Genomic DNA, 20,120 nt, shown 5'->3' with positions numbered 1-20,120 from the left:
CAGCAGCAGCAGAAACTGACACGTTTCAGCCCTCGGCTTTCCTCAGTGTATCTGTAAAATAATATTATAATAATCAAATATTTAAAAGTGTTATATATCCATCTGTGAGTGCTGACGACCTCTTTTTCCACTGAGTTTCGGGTCGGCGCCAGTTTCATTGTTTGAACCTGGTTAACCCTTCTGTGCTCCGTTTTTAAACCAAAACTGTTTAAACAGTCACTGAGATGCTGCTCGTTTCCCTGTTGATTAGCCAAGCAACAAAACTAAACAATGGACCTCTGCAGGAAATTACAAACAAACAAATGTCCTCTTATTTATGATTGTATCCATAATTTGTTCTTATTTTTTTCTGCACACATTTATGAGTGTTCATGAGCACTCAGAGATGAGAAGATGCACCAAAAGTGCAACAATATCATATAATGACAAATAGACTGTTATATATAAGATATTATACTATTACCCTATCCTCTACTGTGGTCTTTTAATTGACACTGATTCCAGTTACATCAGCTCTCTTTACATATAGACGATTTCTGCTGCCTCATGTTAATGTTTCAGTAGAGATATACTGCACAGTCATGGATAGAGCTAAAAAACAGTAAACCTTTAAATACTAATTTAGCAATTTTTTTTTACATTTTAGGTACTGAATTTGTAACAGCAGCAGTACAAATTGTAGTCATGATAGTAGCAGTATAGATTTATAGTACACAGTCGCCCATGCAGTTGGAATAATTTTGTTTTCAGACACAATTCTCTGTTAATTGTGGTTTCATTTTCATTGTGATATGTTTGGAAGAGATTGATTAATAAAGTTTTGAGAAGATTACACTTTATCTGTCAAGAAAAAAATCACATGGTCACAATCATTTCATGGAAAGAGGTAAAAAATATTTAATTACAACTTTATGGGTGGCCATGTATTTAAGATAATTATGTTGTACCCGGCTTTTAAAAAATATATTATTATTATTGTCGTTATTATTATCATTCTTCTTCTTCTTCTTCTTCTTCTTCTTCTTCTTCTTCTTCTTCTTCTTCTTCTTCTTCTTCTTCTTCTTCTTCTTCTTATTATTATTATTATTATTATTGTTGTTGTTGTTGTTGTTGTTGTTGTTGTTGCTGTTGTTGTTATTATTGTCATCATTACCGAATTTCCCTTCGGGGATGAATAAAGTAATCTATCTATCTATCTATCTATCTATCTATCTATCTATCTATCTATCTATCTATCTATCTATCTATCTATCTATCTATCTATCTATCTATCTATCTATTATTATTATTATTATTATTATTGTAATGCCACCACAGATGCTCTTGAAAATATTCTTTATTTTTATTGATTAACAGAAACTTCAAGTTCTTCTTACAGTCTGTTTTGGTGGCATCTTTCTCTAAAGTAGGATTCATCTTTCAGTCAACCTCATGCGGTCCAGTGTGTCCAACAGTCAAAGAGCAGAGTAGTCCTTGTGAGAAAATCAACTCCAAGCAGTGATATTATCATTTCAATTTATGATGTGTTCCCACAAACTCATAATATTGTTCTTAGTTGACTGCAAACACGCCTCTGCTGGCATCTGTATGTTTACACTGAGTGCATGTGATGTGTTGCACGTGTGTCGATTTGATCTCCACGCAACTCTCCACGTTTGGATGTGGAGACGATAATTAAGAAATAATTGAAGGGGCTAGAGAAATGTTTCTCAAGCGTGGAAGATGCATGCCTAAATGTTAATTCCACTCAGAATATGTTAACGTATGCACAGATGTTAATGTAGACTCCACGTTGGGCTCTTGTGTTGTGCACCTCAGTGCTTCCCCAGCGCGCATGTGTTCTTCCCCTCAGCTCTGCCAGCAGCCTACTGGATCTGTCAACTTGGGGAAAATTTCCATTTTGCAGCTAACTCTGCAGCCTTTTGATGGATATGTCTTGCCGACTTTTATCTCTCGGTGCGTCTGCAAACTAATTAATATTTTTTTTCTCTCAGTCTCTCTCTCTCCCCTTCAGGCAAATATTTGTTTCCTCAGAAGTGAGCGTGGGCAAACCTTCCTCGCAGCTCCATATGCTGCCAGCTGCCAATCAAGTGGGCTGGAACCCTGAAACTAATCGCAACCCCCTCCTCTCTCCTCTGTCTCCTCTTCCTCTCCTTCAGCAGAAATGAAAGAAGTTGGGGGGAGGAATGGTTTGTGTGTGTGCACGAGTGTGTGTGTGTGTGTGTGTGTGTGTGTGTGTGTAGAGGGATGTTAAAAGAAAATAAAGACATACAGTTGAAAAGAGAAGAAGGGATGGTTGAGACACAAGCCTCTGTTCTGTCTGTCCACACAGTCGTCTCCCTGCCTGTCTCTGTGCAAACCTCTTTGTTTTTTATTTAAATTTATTGTATTTCTTTATCTGTTGTTCAAATGGATTGTACTGTATCTGTACTGGGTTTGGTTTGTTTACCAGACAGCTCCAAGAGTGAACACTGCATGTAAACAGTGATTTGAGTCTGTGTGTGTGTTTGTGTGTGTGTGTGTGTGTGTGTGTGTGTGTGTGTGTGTGTGTCAGGGCCAAATCACAAACACACAGACTGGGCAAAAACAGCTTTAAATCCCCCCACAGATCAGCAGCAGGTGAATGAACAAAAAATGATTCATGTTGTGTGGTAAGTCAGTCACACTGCTGTATTTACTGGAGACAGCTTTGTCACAGCAGCTGACCTCTGAACCCCAACACAAACACGCAGACGTTAACGTACCAAACCCAAACACAGCTGATTCAAGGCTAATTTTACATAACGTCTGCATTGTGCCAAGTTCTGGCTGGGCTGATTCTCAGACATTCAATTGCCCTAAACACACTGCAAAAAAGGTGTGTCTAAAAACAAGATAAAAACACTAAATCTGAGGGAAATAATCTTGCTGCATGGACAGATAATTTCACTTGACAAGAATATTGAATTAAGATTGTTAAATCTAGAAATAAGCATGTTGAACACGAAGAAATGAACTCTTAAAACAAGATAAGTAAGAAGAATTATCTAACACTTCTAAATCTAAGTTTCTTTTTATCTTGGAAAGAAATTTTTTTGCAGTGCATCATGTTGTTGCTTTATCATTGCTGTGAATGAATCACAGAGGAGGTCAAAATGCTCCTTTTGGGGATAAATATTTGCCTTTATTAGATAGTGTCAGTCAAGAGCTGGGGCAGGAAATGAGAAGATGTATCAGGGACAACATGCAACTAACATCCGCACTTGAACTGCAGCCAGTGTCTTAAACAGCAGGCTCATCGAGATCCCCCAGCAAAACACCTTAGGGTGACATTTTGGTCATGGCTAAATTTCGATTAGTATCATACGTCTTGAAATATTGGTCTACAGCTTGTTCGTGTTTGTTTTGTATTCAAAAAGAGACTGATACAAATATTAAAAGGCTCCCTTTGCTTCTAACGAACTGGATTGCACAATGGAGTCTGAAAAGTGAAGCCAATGTGGAATTGTCTCAAACCTGCATTCTTTTTAATGGCCAGCAGGGGGCGACTCTACTGGTTGCAAAAAGAAGTCTGATTGTATAGAAGTTTATGAGAAAACGACCCTACTTCTCTCTTGATTTATTACCTCAGTAAGCATTTTCCTAATGAGTTTATGGTCTTAATAGTTAGTTTCAAGTCTTCTTCAATACAACATGTTCAAAATAGACATTGAAGCAGGGTGTGCATTGTGTGTTTGTGTCCTAGAACTTTTACACTCTCACAGTGTGTTTTCAGTTCATAAACCTGAATTGTAACATTTTGGTTGCCTGAAAATGTTTTGTTCACTGTTCTGTTCTACTGAAAGACACTTTAAGGAGCCAGTTAAAGCCAAAGTTAGAGCCAAAGTTAAGGTAAAGTTAATATGATTTACTAATGCACCTTACTAACCAAGCAAGGTGGTATGGTCACCTCTGGGTCACACAAACAAGATGGTGATACTCAAAATACCAAACTTGAGGCTTCAAAACAAGCCCACAAACCAATGGGTGATATCATTGTGCCTACAGCCACTTATTTTATACAATTGTTTGTCCAAAAGCAAAAGTGTTTTTCAATGTTTACAGTAAAACAGTTAAGATTCAGTTTTGCACACACACACACACACACACACACACACACACACACACACACTGAAACAGCAACCTGTGAATTTTTCCTCTGCATTTACCCGCCATGCTAGGAGCAGTGGGAGGGCTGGGTGCCTTGCTCAAGGGTACTTAAGTCCTGGCATTCAAACCAGCAACCCCCCAGTAACAAGCCCGGATCCTGACCTCTAGGCCACAAAACTGCCCAAACTGCCTCAAACCGTGATTTGAACCTTCTGATCTGGAGTCAGAAGTGCTACCAATGGGCTACGGAGTCAGTAAGTTGCTGCCTCATTGTGGCACCATCCCATCTACCTAAACTCTCTCCAAGAACTCTGTCTTTTGCGTGCTTTTTCTCTCTTGTCATGATGAACTGTACAAATAGGAATCATGGCGAACACTTTCGGACAGTCCCTCCTCAAACACAGTTATGGTGTTGTACTTTTTTGTATGTTAGAAAGTACAAACAAAACTATACTGTTTTCCGTTATTCTGGTTCAAAACTAGTATTGAAATGACAGCAATTCCTCTCAGTGTGCTGAGTGCCAATAAATCCAAACACAGAGCAGCACCTTGCCAGAGCTTTAGTAGCATTACTGCTATCTGAACCTCACCTCACCAGTCTGTAGAAATCCACTGCCAAACGTCAAGACAAGCTGCTTTCATTTACTTTACCTTCAGTATTAATCTTCTTAAGACTATATTCAACAGTACAGAAATAATATCAGGTGAGTGTGGTTATATTCAGCAGTTTACACAAAGGTGGGCAATACACTGGAATGTGTGCACCTTCTTTCAGAAGACAGAATAAATGATATAATGTCCTTCACTAATGAGTTGACTATTGTATCATGCCTTGCCATGTAGTAGAGCTACACACACACACACACACGCACATGCACACACTCAAACTCTTTACTGTTTCCCTCCTGCTATCATCAAATGTGTGTGTAAGTGATCCTGTCTTTGTGAGGTTAATTGAAGGCAGGAGCTCTGACTGTCTGAGACATAATCTGTCTGCATGAACACTGTGTATGCATGCATGAGTGTGTGTGTGTGTGTGTGTGTGTGTGTGTGTGTGTGTGTGTGTGAGTGTTGGGGGGAGGGGGGGTGTTTGAGGGGAGGGACGTCTTTAATAAGACTGCACTAGTTATTTATACAAAAATAGAAAAAGAAACACACAGAAACTCTTCTTTATTCTTCCACCTGCTCCCTCTCTACCTCAACCAGCCCCAGTACAGATTAGCACTGTGTGTGTGTGTGTGTGTGTGTGTGTGTGTGTGTGTGTGTGTGTGTGTGTGTGTGTTATGGGGGTGTTGGGGCTGTTCCTGGGGATTTGGGGTGTACAAAAGAAAAAAAAAAAGCAAGAGTGATGCCATAAGGCTTGCTATTCTCTCATATCAGCTCTTATTATCAGTCATTTTTTTGACAGGAGAAAAACCTTTATCTGGGAGAAACTGTGTCCGTCTGGCTGTCTCACCAGCACACGCACACACACCATGCTCGGGGCCTAGGAGACTGGGGCTCACACACACACAGAGCAGGTAATCGGCTCACTGGTAGAGTTAGGGGGTTAAAGAAAGGAAGGAAAAAGCTCTCACCAAGTGTATCCCCCTCTTTGACTGGATTAGAGCCCACCAGTATTCAGTCCAGGTGCTCTGGAGGACAGAGGGGTGAGGGGTCCGCATAGGGTTAATTTTCCTTACCTAGTGTGAGACCACATCCCGCTTTTTGCTGTCTGACACATCACATACATGGGACCTTTTTCAAACACTGGAAATTAGCAGCGAATAATGCTGCCATGTCTGGAAATACAGATCTATGCATTATACATCTATACATACATTACCCTCATTACCCCTAATCAACAAGACGTATGCTCTTTGGGTTCCTCGGGTCTGTTGAGGTTAATTTGCGATCCATTTATTACTTTATTATCATGTCATGTCTTTATTCACGTGATACTCACCATGCCATATGCATAATATTATAACGCCATAATTGCTGACACTTCAAGTGCAAGATTATTTCTTCCTTAAATGAAGTGATAGTGTGTTTCCATTGTTGTGGATGACAGGGGAGGAGACATAAGAGTTAATTAACTATGATTAGGAAGAGCTACAGTCACTGAACAAGCCGGGCTTCAGTAATTGCTTCCTTTCCTTTGCTTTGCTTTCCTTTCCACTCATATTTTTCCTCTTCTGTCCATCCATGCATGGGTGATGTTCCTTTTGAAGAGGAGAGCTGGAGAGCCCTCTGCTGGCTGGTTGCGATAATTCAGCCACAGCTGTGAATGAAGCAAAGTGGACCACCAGCTATTTATCAGCTGCTGCTGAATGTTTGGGAAAGCACAATTTGAATTGATTACAAGTCATTTGTCATCTTCCAGATTTGAGAGGGTGTGGGTTTGATTCAGCAGAGTTACCCAGATAACTCAGTGAAGCATGATGGTGGCCTGGACCGTGACCTCCTCAGACTGGCATCAGATAATGGCCACATTCAAAACAAGACAGTCAGACACAGAAACACTGTCTTCATTTTTGTAATGAGAATGAGAATGGAACCCAACAACAAAACAACAAATATTGTCAGACATTTGCTATTTGCTATGGTGTGTTTAACCCCTGATACGAAGCAAATTCTTTTGCACAATTGCATACAGTTGCATGCCAAAAACATGCAATTTGCACTATTTGAAATCTTCAGCTTGAGTAAGAAATTCAGATGATGCTGTGCCTATCATTGTTGAGAATCTCCTGCAGAGTGAAGCCATGACCGATCCGAGCTATGTTCAGAAAACAAGCATTTTAAAACGGTTTATTTGCTTGTTGTCTTGTAGACAAACATTTTTTTAACATCTTTAACATTTTACAGTTATTTCATTCTCCTTCTCTTTCTCCGCTTATCAGCACTCTGGTCGTGGGGGGCTGGAGCCGATCTCAGCTGACATTGAGCGAGAGGCAGGGTACATCCTGGACAGGTCTCCAGGCTGACACATGGAGACAAACAACGGACAATTTAGAGTCACCAATTAAACCTAAGCGCATGTTTTTGGACTGTGGGAGGAACCACAGTGAGAACACACACTGACACAGAGAAGAGCCACAGGCCAGAGTTGAACCAGCAACCCTCTTGCTGTGAGGCAAGAGTGCTAACCACTACACCACTGTGTATCCCGCAGTTATTTCAGAATACTTTTAATTCATTCATTCACTTTAATTCATTTTCAGCTTCTCTCTCGATAGCAGCAGCAGTTATTCAGATGAAGTGAAATCCACTAAGTTGTGTGCAACTTTGGATTCATGTTATGAACCAGGACATGATGGTGTTTGGCTCTCCCATGTATATGGGACTTCAACAACAGGTACATAACAGGGTGACCAGAGCCCAACAAACCAGTGCTCTGCAGTTCCACATAGAGTGGGACACCTGGTCACTATAAAAGAACGACATAGCATCGTTGTTTACACTGGCACATCTCAAGTATTCAGATCTCTTACTTCAGTAAAAGTACTAATACCACACTGTGAAATTACTCCACTACAAGTAAATGTCCTGCATTCAAAACTTACTGAAGTAAAAGTTCAAAATGTACTTAAAGTATCAAAAGTAAAAGTACTCGTTGTGCAGAATAAACCCACTCATTTTTTTATATATTCCAAATATATTTTTGGATTATTATTTTTGATGTTTTTATGTAAGCAGTGTTAACTTTTTTCAAGGTAGGACTCATTTAAACTACTTAATATACTGTTATGAGGTTAAATAAATAAAAAAGGTCCAAAACACTTTAAATGTATCATGTTTTTCATGTTAAATCTCAACCTGTAAAGTAACTAAAGCTGTCAGATAAATGTAGAGGCGTAAAAAGCACAATATTTGGATCAGAATGTAGTGGAGTAGAAGTATAAAGTTACATAAAATCTAGTATATGTACTTTACTCTAGTAAAGTACATATACCTCAAAATTGTACTTAAGTCCAGTACTTGAGTAAATGTACTTAGTTGATCCTGTGATCAAACTTGTCACTTTGTGTCCGGTGTGAATGTGCACTTCATTCATACTGAGATAATAGATTTGGGTTAAATATGACGCTGTTCAAAGCTGTCTATCTTTCATATAAAGAGACATGTATGAACATCCGTGTGCCAAATTTTTGTTAAACTTGCTCTAAATAGTAAGAACCCCAAATAATATTTAAAAGATGAAAACCTGATATTTCCACCACAAACTTATATTTCCACAAGTTAAAAAAATCTATACAGAAATAACAATTTTTCCTATTTGTTAAGGACTTCAATTCAATTTTATTTTATTTATATAGCCGAGAATCACAGATGGCTTTACAGACTGTACATGGTACAACATCCTCTGTCCTTTGACCCTTGCATCGGCCAGGGAAAAACTCCTCAAAAAAACCTTTTTAACCCTCTGTGGTCTATGATCGTGCCGTCCTGATCAGATCATGTGACGTTTAACAAAAAAACTAGGTCACATGGAATTTCTCTCCAAGTACAGACTTGATTCCTAGGTCATGTAAAAACCAGCGATATGATAGTTTTAATTTGATAGTACAGAAATATTTGACCGTTGGTGTAGCTCTCTGTGTAATTTAGGACAAAGTCTGTTTTTGAGTTGCAGCTAACAAGGAAAAAAACGCCTATAAACACACATGTTTTATTGTTTTTAAATGTTTACCTTTTTATATGTTCATATTTGTATCCTATGTTTACATTTTCACGTTCCAAAACAGTTCATTGAGCATATTTGTGGTTTTTATTGTAGTAAATGGTATAATTTTTCAACTCGGATTTCATTATTTCTGTGTATTTTTGGGCTCAATATGTTGATCAAGTAGGTTAAAGTGAGAAAATAATTGTCAGATCATATTAGTGAAGAAAAAATGGATACCAAATATGGGTATAGTAAACATTTTTATGTGGTACATGAAGGGCAAAATCAAAAGTATTCAAAAATGGCCAAAATAGGCTCAGACCCCAGAGGATTAACAGGGAAAAAAGGAGAAACCTCAGGGAGAGTGACAGAGGAGGGATCCCTTTCCCAGGACGGACAGACTTGCAATATATGCTATTGTACAGGACAGATTAACAGAGTAGATAGAGTGCTCCTTTGAGAATGAACACTCATGACCTTAATGACCGTTGATTACTTCTCATCCAGTGCGACCTTAACGGCAAACCTCTCCTTGTGGCCTCATTAGTGGTAAGGCTCTGTAGTTAAATCAGAAATGCAACTTTGGTTCTCGACAAATCCGAGAGCCAACATTGCTTTGGCAGTTGAACGCCAATAAATAATATCCCATCTCCATTACAGAGCAACGCACAGCTGCTTTCTTATACTCTGCGATGGGAAGCATCCAGCCTGCGTGCCAAGCAATGGATAAAACAGTCTCAAACTAGACTGAGTTACTACGAGTGTCTGTGACGAGCACGTCACTGGTGTCTCATTTACCTCTGTTGGCCTATCAGAGACTGTATGTCATAGTGTTTGACTAAGCTGCTGCCAGCCGCTGTCAGTAGTCTTATTTTGGCCTAAAGAGAACAAGTAAACTCTACTCAGACAGGGCTGAGGCTCATGTAACATGTCCTCTGTGAGAAGCAAACCACTGAGCCACTCATGACTAGTATGTGTTGCACTAGTACCACCTGCAGTTTATTGCTTATTGCCTTTTTATTCCACTGTTACACTTCTACTGCTGCCTCAAATTCTCTCAGTGCTGAAATTTCCCAATTCAATTTTATTGTTTTCACAGCAACTGACACCACAACTCCTTTCAGTTCGTTTACTCCCAATGACATGTTTAGGTCCTTTAAGGACTTCAACCTTGACTGTTACTCCCATACCCAATAAAGGTGTGTTTACTCAATCAGAAAATGGAGCCTTTTCCTAATTGTTTTTACTTAATTTCTTCCTTTTTTTAAGTAATATGTATGATCCTCAGTAGTGGAAAAAGTATTCAGATCTCTTACTTCAGTAAAAGTACTAATACAACACTGTGAAACTAGTGCAAAAGTATCAGCATCAAAGTATACTTAAAGTATCAAAGGTAAAAGTACTCATTATGCAGAATGAACCTCAGATTGTTTTATTAATTATTGTATTATTATTTTTGATGCATCTATGTAAGCAGCATTTGAATTTTTGTCAAGATAGGGTTTATTTAAACTACCTAATATACTTTTATGGGGTTAAATTAAAGTCTAATCACTTTAAATTATCATGATTTTTATGTTAAATGTTGACCTGAAAAGTAACTAAAGCTGTCAGCTAAATGTAGTGGAGTAGAAGTATAAAGTAACATAAAATGGAAATACTCGAGTAAAGTACAAGTACCTCAAAAAAGTACTATCTACAATTTGAAAATGGTGAAACATCTTTCCAGAAACAATGTTGTGGTTCATAATGAGGTCAGTGAATTAATAACTGTTGCATTGTTTAGGGGAAGCTGTTGCTGTTGTTTTTTAAAGATATCCTTAAAATAACCTACAACCACATTTCATTTACCTCCATTGTTTCAGGATTGTGGAAAAAAAATCTCGGAGACAGATATAGAGAAAATGATCTCTCTCCTTGTTTTGTATGCTGATTTTTATACCATATTTCTATATCTTCAATTTGTACAGATTCATCTCTTTATCCACTCTGCTACTATTTGAACTATTATTAACTATTATTACTATTTGAATTATTATTCTACTATTTTCTTTCTCCCTTTCTTCTTTTGTTCCTTCGTTCTTTCTTTCCTTCCTTTTCTCCTTTCTTTCTTTCTTTCTTTCTTTCTTTCTTTCTTTCTTTCTAAAAGCTTTCTAAAGCCACAGAGGAGCTGATATGTCATACTTTTAGAGGTTCATATACCTTTATTCAGTTTTGTTTTATTGAAACATTTTAATTGAAACTCTTACAAACAATGAAAGCAGATTTTACCATGAAAGGTTATTGAGACTCAAACTGTTCTCCCAATGTGTCATAGCAGAGCAAGTTAGCAATCATGCTGTTGGAGACAAATCAAACAAAATATTATGTGTGTGTGTGTATATATATATATATATAAAAACACATGTAAAAGACCACAATATACCAAAGTTACAGGGTATCCTCTGACGTCACAGTCTCAGAGTAGACTCAGTTGAACTTTTTCATTTGTTGGCTGCGGTGCAATATTACAGCATCACACTCTGAAGTCTACTGTCTAACATACACGTCAGATCTACAATATATTTCAATGATTAACAATGGTGTGTTCGGGAGAGTTTGATCACAGCATGTGTGTGTGTGTGTGTGTGTGTGTGTGTGTTTGATCAGTGAGGTCTTTGAAGCGAACATGCCCTCCCTCCACCACTCGTGCTGCACAGCAGAGCAGATGAAAGCTGATACGTGTGATTGGGAGTCCACCCGCTTGTTTCTACACGCTGCCCATTCAGGCCAAGGAGAAAGCAGGATGATCTAATATTGTAGCAGTAAGGATGCTTTCCATTTGGACAACACTGAAGTAAATAAAGAAGGGCCATAAGGGTTCGGGGTCATTTTGTCTATGTGCAGTGGATGTGTGTCCATAGATGGGCAGGGGTTTCTGTACCCCTGCAGGCTGGGACAGAGGAGGATGAGGATTTCAGTGAGGGAGTGAAATGTGATTGGGGTGAAGGAGGCAGGTGGCTGGCCTGCTGTACACCAACCAAACCCACAAACAGCTGTTCATTTCTCAAAGCCCCCTTGTGCCCCCCTACAAGCATCAATTCTCTCTCTATATGCATCGCTTTCCTGCTCCACCGCCCACCCCCACCCTCGATCCAAGCACACCATTTCTGTCTCCAGTCCATCCAGCCGTCCCTCCCTCCCACTTCACTTCTTGCTCCAGCTAGCCTACTTTGATCGTGTGCCAAAATCAGAACAGGGGACACAGCTGGTTCACGGATACATTTCTCACCTTCGGCTGCTCTATGGACTCATCATTTGCAGATTAAATATATATATATTATGTCATGCCGTTCAGGAAATTATTATATATATGGAATGAAAGTTTGAGAATATATACTGAAATCTGAGAATATATATTGAAGGTTTTAACAGAAGGTTTTAATATATATTTTCAAGTTTCAATATATATTCGCAAGGTAGCAACCATGCTGTTGGAGGCAAACAAAATTTAAATTATTTAAATTTAAATGAAATATATTTCAATTTGAAGTAAAGTGGCATTAGCTGGTGAAGATCTGGTGTTGATTGTGTCCTAAAGTTAGCTGATAAAGTAACTTACAAATGGCAAGTTAGCACGGCTTAACATGTTGATACATGAACATGAATATGATATCAACATAACGATGGTCAGCTGCTTCAGTCTTGTGGATGTTTGTCACTGTACTTGTTCTCACTAGCGCTTAGTCTAAGCCTGAGTAACAGGATGCTGACTACAGCTCACTGGTGTCGTTAATAACAAGGATTTTCTGAAGATTGCACATAGTATCTTTAATGCCAGTATCATATCCATAACATGCCACAACAATATCTGTAATATTATTATTACATAGTTGTGAGTGATTTTTATAGAAATCAAGCAAAGCTAGTTATAGAAGACTGAAAATATGTGTCTCTGAGTGCATGACATCCAAAGGGTGCTGCTGTAATATTGATCACGTCCTTCCAGCCAGTATTTACATCCCACAAGTGTGCTGCTGAGTCCCAGTGCAGGATATAAAAAGGTCAGTCCTTCCCTCCCTTACAGGCCAGTTGGAAGGCTCACTTGCTGGCACGCAGCGCGCGGCCCACAAGCATGAAGATCATACCAGAGATGAGCTCCAGAGGAACGCCAGCGGCCGCCACCATGAATGACAGGCCATACTGTACCGAGACCTGTACTTGTTTACATCTCTCTGCGCTCTCCTGCAGGATGTAGCTCCTCACATCCATCACCTCCATCCACAGGACGTAGAGCACCAGCACGAACAGGAACAAGCAGGCTGGGGGGTGATATAAAGAGTATCAGGGAGGAACAGATATCACCACTGTAAATAACACCAGAGGAATGCAGCTCCTACTCATCTCTACTGTTACCACGGTAGCAGTGTTTAAACCCGCTGTTGTTATAGTGACAGGCCTGCAGAGGGACATCTGCTGCTCTGTGTGTTTGTCGTGTGACAGGTACGAACAGCTGACATTAAACATGTGTTGTGTCTGTGCATTCACCTCGCCCCCTGGCTGCATGTATCACGCTGCAGATAAATACCACAGTTATGAACTCCACACATGCACACAGACTATATTTTACCAGCAGTGATGAGGAGAGCTCCGCCCAGCTTGTACAGTTTGTGGCTGAAGAAGGGGACACCGCAGACCAGAAGGAAGCCTCCGGTTAGAGCAGCGACCAGGCCGAGGATTATCAGCACGGTCCAGAAACCCCGAAGCACTGCAAGAATACAACCAGACCATCAGAGCAGGGACTTATATTATGTGTACAGCATGGTGCGTGGGTGTTCGCATTCATTGAGGACACTGAGGTCATGTTTTTCTGTTTTTTGTGCAAAACTAAGAAGAGTAACGTTCTACGATTAAAGGAATAGTTTTCTGTTTTTTGAAATTGCTTAAAGTAAAATCAGAGATTTGTATGAAAACATATTTTACAAGGTACAAGAAATAGCTGAAAACATAAAAAGACTTAAAACTATATGACTATATAAACTATCTATGAATTTTGGAGTTAGACCATAAAACAGATTTTCCTCATTCCCATGTTTTACTAGGATTTTTTGTGTGTTTCTAAAATTATGACTCGATGACGCTCTGGAGCTTCCTCATCATAACTCCGCCCCCAACACTATATAAGTATCTTCACCGATGGTGGCTACCGTTGATAGATTTACTGATAATGTTTGCTGAAGCTAATATTAACTTGTGTCAGCAGTCATATCAAGGGAAGAGTACAGTGTCTGAGTGCACACTGTCTTTTATTCTATACGTGCTAATTCTGGAGTATGTTATGAACCTAAAAATAAACTGTTATTTGGGTGGTTGCGAGGACTTCCGGCCAAAGACAACAAGTCTGTGTGCACAGAGACCAGACATGAGAGCAGATCTCTGCACTGCAGAAGACCTGAACAGAAACACAGGATCTTTTCTCCATAGTTTATTTGGCATGAACATTTTGAGAAAGACTTGAGTGTTAAAGCAGCAGAAAGTCAGCGGAGAAGTAAGATATCACATATCAGGTGTGTTTCACCAGTGTTTCAGAGCATAATACTGCTCATTTTTTCACTATTATAAAACCACATTTTTTACACTTAGCGATTTTGCTTGCAGGCACAGATGCCTTAAGTGAGCTTGCAAGCCTGTGTCTGATTGCACAGACTTGAAAAAATGGAATTAGCAAGCAGAAAACAAATTGTACACCTCTACAAAACTAAGCTTGCAGATAAAAACATGAATGTACAAGTTTACAAAGATACATTTACAAGAACGTTCTATTTGAATGAAATAATACTCCATAGTTACTGAGCTTAGGGGTGCTGATTTGCTGACTTTTTGTCCTAACTTTTGGACAGAGCTGGTCTCGCTGTTTCCTAACTCTCACTTGCAGTCTTCATGCTAAACTTAATCTAAGAAGTGAGTTAATCTTCTCATTAGGAAACTTTAACTTATGACCTCAGTATTTCAAAAATCCTTGCAATTACTCTGATTTCATGTGTAATCAAATTAAATGTGAATACCATTTTTGCACTTATTGTATTCCTTTTCTTCCAGTCACTTATGTGCTCCTTCTTCAGTTGAAGCCATGAACCTTAATCTTCTCAGTGTTACTGGGTAGTGTTGATTTAAGTTTAATTTTGAGGTTATTTTACTGTTTTTCTAACCGTTGATGGCCTATTTTGTCTTCATGTGTGCTAGGAACCGATTAGAAAAGTCTGTGGATCTACTTGAGGGATGAAACACATTTTTGTAAAGGATATGAAATCATTTTAAGATTGTGTCCTACAAGTTAGTTCACTTTCATACAACATCAAACCGTCGTTGATCCCACATGTACCCTGCATGATCACAGTTACATTTTCACTAGTTTGTCTGTAAGAATGTGAGTGACTGTTACCTGCTGCATCATCATATCTTGGATGAGACACCTGTCCAACTGCAACAGGCAGAGGGAAGAGGTAACCATGGATACAGATCTTTTCTTCTGGCTGGTTTGCTTCATGAAAAAGAAAAGGTAAAAAGGAAATTCTTTGACCACACAAGCGACATTTTGAGGAGCCAAAAACACCCGACAAACTGAAATAAATGCCGACACATTCTTCTTGCTCTCCTCCTTCTGTCAAATATCCAAATTATAGACATTTTTCTTCCCTGCACTTGTCACGCAGACCACACTGCTGAGTGCGAGACATGCAAACCACATTGGACAGACCCCAACAAAAACTTTTTTTGCAGCTTTAGAAGGCGTACATACTGAAGAGCGTGGCCAGGACTGCATGTGCTGTGGGCTCCACGTCAAACACACATTTCCAGAAGAAGCCCTCGTGGTGCAGAAAGAGAGATGGGGGAGATTCAGTGACAGCTTCCCCTAACTGGATCTAAGTGAGAAGAAGAGACAGACTGACATCAGTGCACAAACAGAGAGAGGGACACCCAAATGTCTGAAGATGGATGAACCTTAATGTGTGTCAGCTTTGTCGACACGTCTGTCCTCGCAGCTCTGTGTGATTCTACTGATACTTCAGCGGTGCCACGGCATCAAACGTGGTTCTGATTATGGCCTGCTCGTCTGTGAGGTTTTCAAGGGGAACTTATGAAACACGCATGAGTGATACTCTCCATTTGCTTGTCAGAAACATGATTGATGGCGCTGAATAGCACACAGCAACTTTAATCATCCTCTTTTATTGGAAATGAAAGACTTTGTTGTGCTGCTGTGGCGTTCGGGAGGAGTTCACCGGGGGATTAGCTTTTATAAATATATCCCTTACTTTGCATTTTGGGAACTTTCTCACAAATGTGGCATGGAAGAATGAACTGGGAAATTAAAGGGGAACTCCACTGAGTTTACACATGGATATCAGTTGACGTTTGCAGTATTAAACAGCCTGTGAAAACAGTTGTATCACGGCTCCAGAGGAGCTTTAATGCTGCGTTCAAGACAACTCCGAACTCGAAATTTTCGAACGTCCTACGAGAAAAGTACAACAGAACACCACTCAAAGTTTCTACTTGTGAACTCATTTCACTCACATTATAAATGATAAACACTCAGGTAAAAAGCAAGTATATCTGCCTCTATTTAAATAAAATGATACAAACCATCATGGAGTAAAACATGTTCTGCATGTAAACTAACATCTGTCTATGTTAGGAGTCTGCACAGCTGAGAGTTTAATTGTAGCCTGCTACTGCCAAGGAAACATTTCTTTGTCACAGTTGTGCAACTGGAACACTCTGAGATTGGAAGTTGGACATTTCAACTTCTGACTTTTACTAGAGTGCAGCAGAGAAAACAACCCCGATGATGTCATCAAACTAGTGACAATCCCGTCAGCCTTAGCTGTGCTTTGTGTTTAATGCTACTTAGAAAGTGCTACCATGCTAACACACTTACTGAACAAATATAGGCTATATCTTCTTAACGTTGGTGTGTTTGCATTTCATCAACAACATGTTAGCATGCTAATATTTCCCTCAAAGCTGTGGCTAAGTGAAGCTACATAGCCCCAAGAACAAGAGCATGGCTGTAAACTCCTTGTCTTGCATTCAAAAAATATGTTTGAAAAAAATATTGGTGTTTAACAGACATAGCGGTTCTGACAAAAAGATTCTTTTGGATACAGTGGTGGAATGTAACTAAGCAAATTTACTCAAGTACTGTACTGAAGCACAGTTTTGAGGTACTATAACTTTACTTGAGTATTTCCAGATTTGTAACTTTATACTTCTACTCCACTACATTTTAAGGGCAAATATTGTACTTTTTACTCCGCTACATTGAGCTGACAGCTTTAGTTACTTTTCAGGTTGAGATTTAACATGTTTATAAATTTAACCACATAAAGTATATTAAATAGTTAAGATGAGTCCTACATTTACAGAAGTAAAACGCTGCTTACACAAATGCATCAATAATAATAATACTCCAATAATATATTTGAGATATATAAAACAATCTGAGTGGGTCCATTCTGCATGACGAGTACTTTTACTTTTGATACTTTAAGTACACGTTGATGCTGACACTTATGTACTTTTACTTCAGTAAGTTTTGAATGCTGGACTTTTACTTGTAGTGGAGTCATTTCACAGTGTGGTATTAGTACTTTTACTGAAGTAAGGGATCTGACTACTTCTTCAACCATTGATTTGATGCATTATGAGAAGTGTAGGATCCAATGTGTCTGGAGCTTGACCCTCAGTAAAACTTATTTAAGTCAAACTATGATTAAGGATGTTTTGATCCCTGCTGCACTGATTTGATCCATTATCTTTAAAAATCTGTTTACTATTTAAAAGAGAACTGTGCCCATTTTCAAAAATGCATAGGTTTTTCTAATGGTCTAAGAAAGTCCAAAAATATTGGTAAACATGAACAACTCTCTCCCAAATCCATAAACTTTAATGCTTAAAATTAAAATGTGTGATGTCATCAAGTATAAAGCCTAGAACTGCTCTACAGACAATTAATTGGGAATGATATTATAGATTACACTGAAACAGTGGTGCAAAAAGTATTCAGATCCATTACTTAAGTAAAAGTACTAATACCACACTGTAAAATGACTCCACTACAAGTAAAAGTCCTGCATTCAAAGTACAAAAGTATCAGCATCAAAATGTACTTAAAGTATCAAAAGTAAAAGTACTCTTTATGCAGAATGCAGAATATAATATTAGATTATTATTATTATTATTATTATTATTATTGATGCATTTATGTAGGCAGTGTTTTCATTCTCAAGGTGGGGCTCATTTAATTACTTAATATACTGTTATACTTTTTTTTTTTAATGTTAAATCTCGACCTGAAAAGTAACTAAAGCAGTCAGCTAAATGTAGTGGAGTAAAAAGTACAATATTTACCTAAAAATGTAGTGGAGTAGAAGTAAAAAGTTACATAAAATGGAACTACTCAAGTAAAGTACAAGTACCTCAAAATTGTACTTTAGTACAGTATTTGATTAAATGTACTTTTTTTATCACTGCACTGAGAAGACCCAGGGGAATGTCCTGATCACAGTATTTGTTTCAAAATAGAATACCCTGCGTCGTACATACAATGTAAAGCAAACAGGGGGCCAAACAGCGCTCAAGGTGTTATTCATTTAAAAATCCATGCTGGAAGCTTTTGTGACTCATTTATAACAACATTTTCACAAACCTTAACCAGACTAAAAAAGTGACAGCTTGACTTTACCTCAAACTGGCACAAAGTCTGACTGTCGCTGTAGATTTTGTTTATCAAAGATGTTAACATGCATACAGTAATGTTAGGCCTACATACAAATAAGCACAGCAGAAACCTCTGGTAGGTTGGTCATATGTTTTAACACAAATACACAAGTTTTTGGATTAAATATCAAATCAACTGCCAGTTGTCTAGCTGTACATGATATTAATGATAAGTTTTATTTCAGAATAGAGATCAATACCACAGAATAAAGCTCAAATGGGTATATAAAAGGAAACAAACACCATGTAGCTCCACAAAATCAGCCTCCCATTCATGTTTCTGGAGCTGCTCCAGACTTTATGATATCACAAGTGTAAGACTTTGAAAGACAGTATCTGATGTACAGTGCACAAATATTGTGAACTTTTTTTGGTCATTTAAATATCATGCAGGGATTCTTAATTTATGTGTTGTTCCCTTTTTTAACTCCCATAACTTTACAAAACTCAGGACTAAATTACTTCAGTACTTCTTTAAATATCCCATAGTGACATAGCGTGCACACCACAGTCTCCACAGCATCTGATCAGATTCCACTTTGGGCTTTTTGTGGTTCTCACATGTGATGTCGTGACTATTATCATAAACGTTTGTTGAGTTTGAGCTGACAAAATGTGACAGCATAAGCTTTGCATTTATTTATTTATTTTGCACAGTTAGACAAAGGTAACAAATAGTGTAAAGTGCAGGGAGAGGCAGAAAACCCAGATGGGCTTATTTAAAGCCTCCACCTAAAATTTCATAGTTATAAGAAAGTAATAACAAACTGATAATAGAAAAAAAACATATGTATAATATCAACAACAAGTTATAATGACAATAACAAAAATAACAATATAAAAATATGAAAATGATTTAAAAGTGTATTTGTGTGTGAATTAGAATTTTAAAACAGCCGTTAAATTTTAGACATCTTTTGAAAACATTTTATAAAGATGGAGTTCTTTGCCAGATAGGAAAAGGTATTCCATAATTCAGTGCCCCTAACTTGAACAATAAATTGACCTCTGCATGTCAGAAATCTTGGAGGATGAAGATATAAAAGATTGATGTGTTGGATAAGAGTGAACCTGAGAATTAAATTTAAAATAACTCTTAAAGTACTTTGGAAAGTTTTCATGATCTGAATATACCTTATAAATAAAAACACATATTTGAGATGTATTGATGTCATGAACACTAAGTGTCTGAAGTTTCTTAAAAAGTTCCACTGTATTCACTGTATGTATTTGTGTTAGTGGACACACAATGTTAGCACACAGGGGTCTGTCCTACCTCAGTCTCATTGGCATCTTTTAGTGTTGTTTCTGTCGGCCATGTATACGCTTCACAGTCCTCACTGGCCACCAGCCAGTAGTCTGTCCCGAAGGCGAGGAAGAAACACAGAGTCCCTAATAACCCAAATATCCCCCCAGCCAGTGTCGCAGCTCCCACCCTCATAACTCCAGCCTAAAACCTGCTTCACCCACTGCACTCTTTCTCCTCAGCTGTCAGTGTGCAGGTCAGTACGCTCCTCTCTGGTGTCCACTGTGCAGCCGTCTGCCCAGCCCCAGTCCTAAAGACAACAGTCGGGCTCTC

General features: G+C 38.6%; 1 protein-coding gene across 1 annotated transcript; it reads right to left on the bottom strand.

Annotated features, from left to right (window-relative positions):
- Positions 1-12,859: 12,859 nt before the first annotated feature.
- Positions 12,860-19,982, bottom strand: LOC131981259 (transmembrane protein 182-like). Its single transcript, XM_059345475.1, has 5 exons — positions 19,818-19,982; positions 15,558-15,681; positions 15,201-15,299; positions 13,389-13,526; positions 12,860-13,080 (listed from the first exon to the last, which is right to left on the bottom strand). The coding sequence occupies exons 1-5, from the start codon at positions 19,980-19,982 to the stop codon at positions 12,860-12,862; spliced, it is 747 nt and encodes a 248-aa protein (XP_059201458.1).
- Between the last annotated feature and the right edge of the window lie 138 nt (positions 19,983-20,120).

This window comes from Centropristis striata, chromosome 12 (assembly GCF_030273125.1).
Source record: "Centropristis striata isolate RG_2023a ecotype Rhode Island chromosome 12, C.striata_1.0, whole genome shotgun sequence".
Classification (NCBI taxonomy): domain Eukaryota; kingdom Metazoa; phylum Chordata; class Actinopteri; order Perciformes; family Serranidae; genus Centropristis; species Centropristis striata.
The sequence above is the reverse complement of the archived record's forward strand: the minus strand, read 5'-3'. Positions and strand labels throughout refer to the sequence as shown.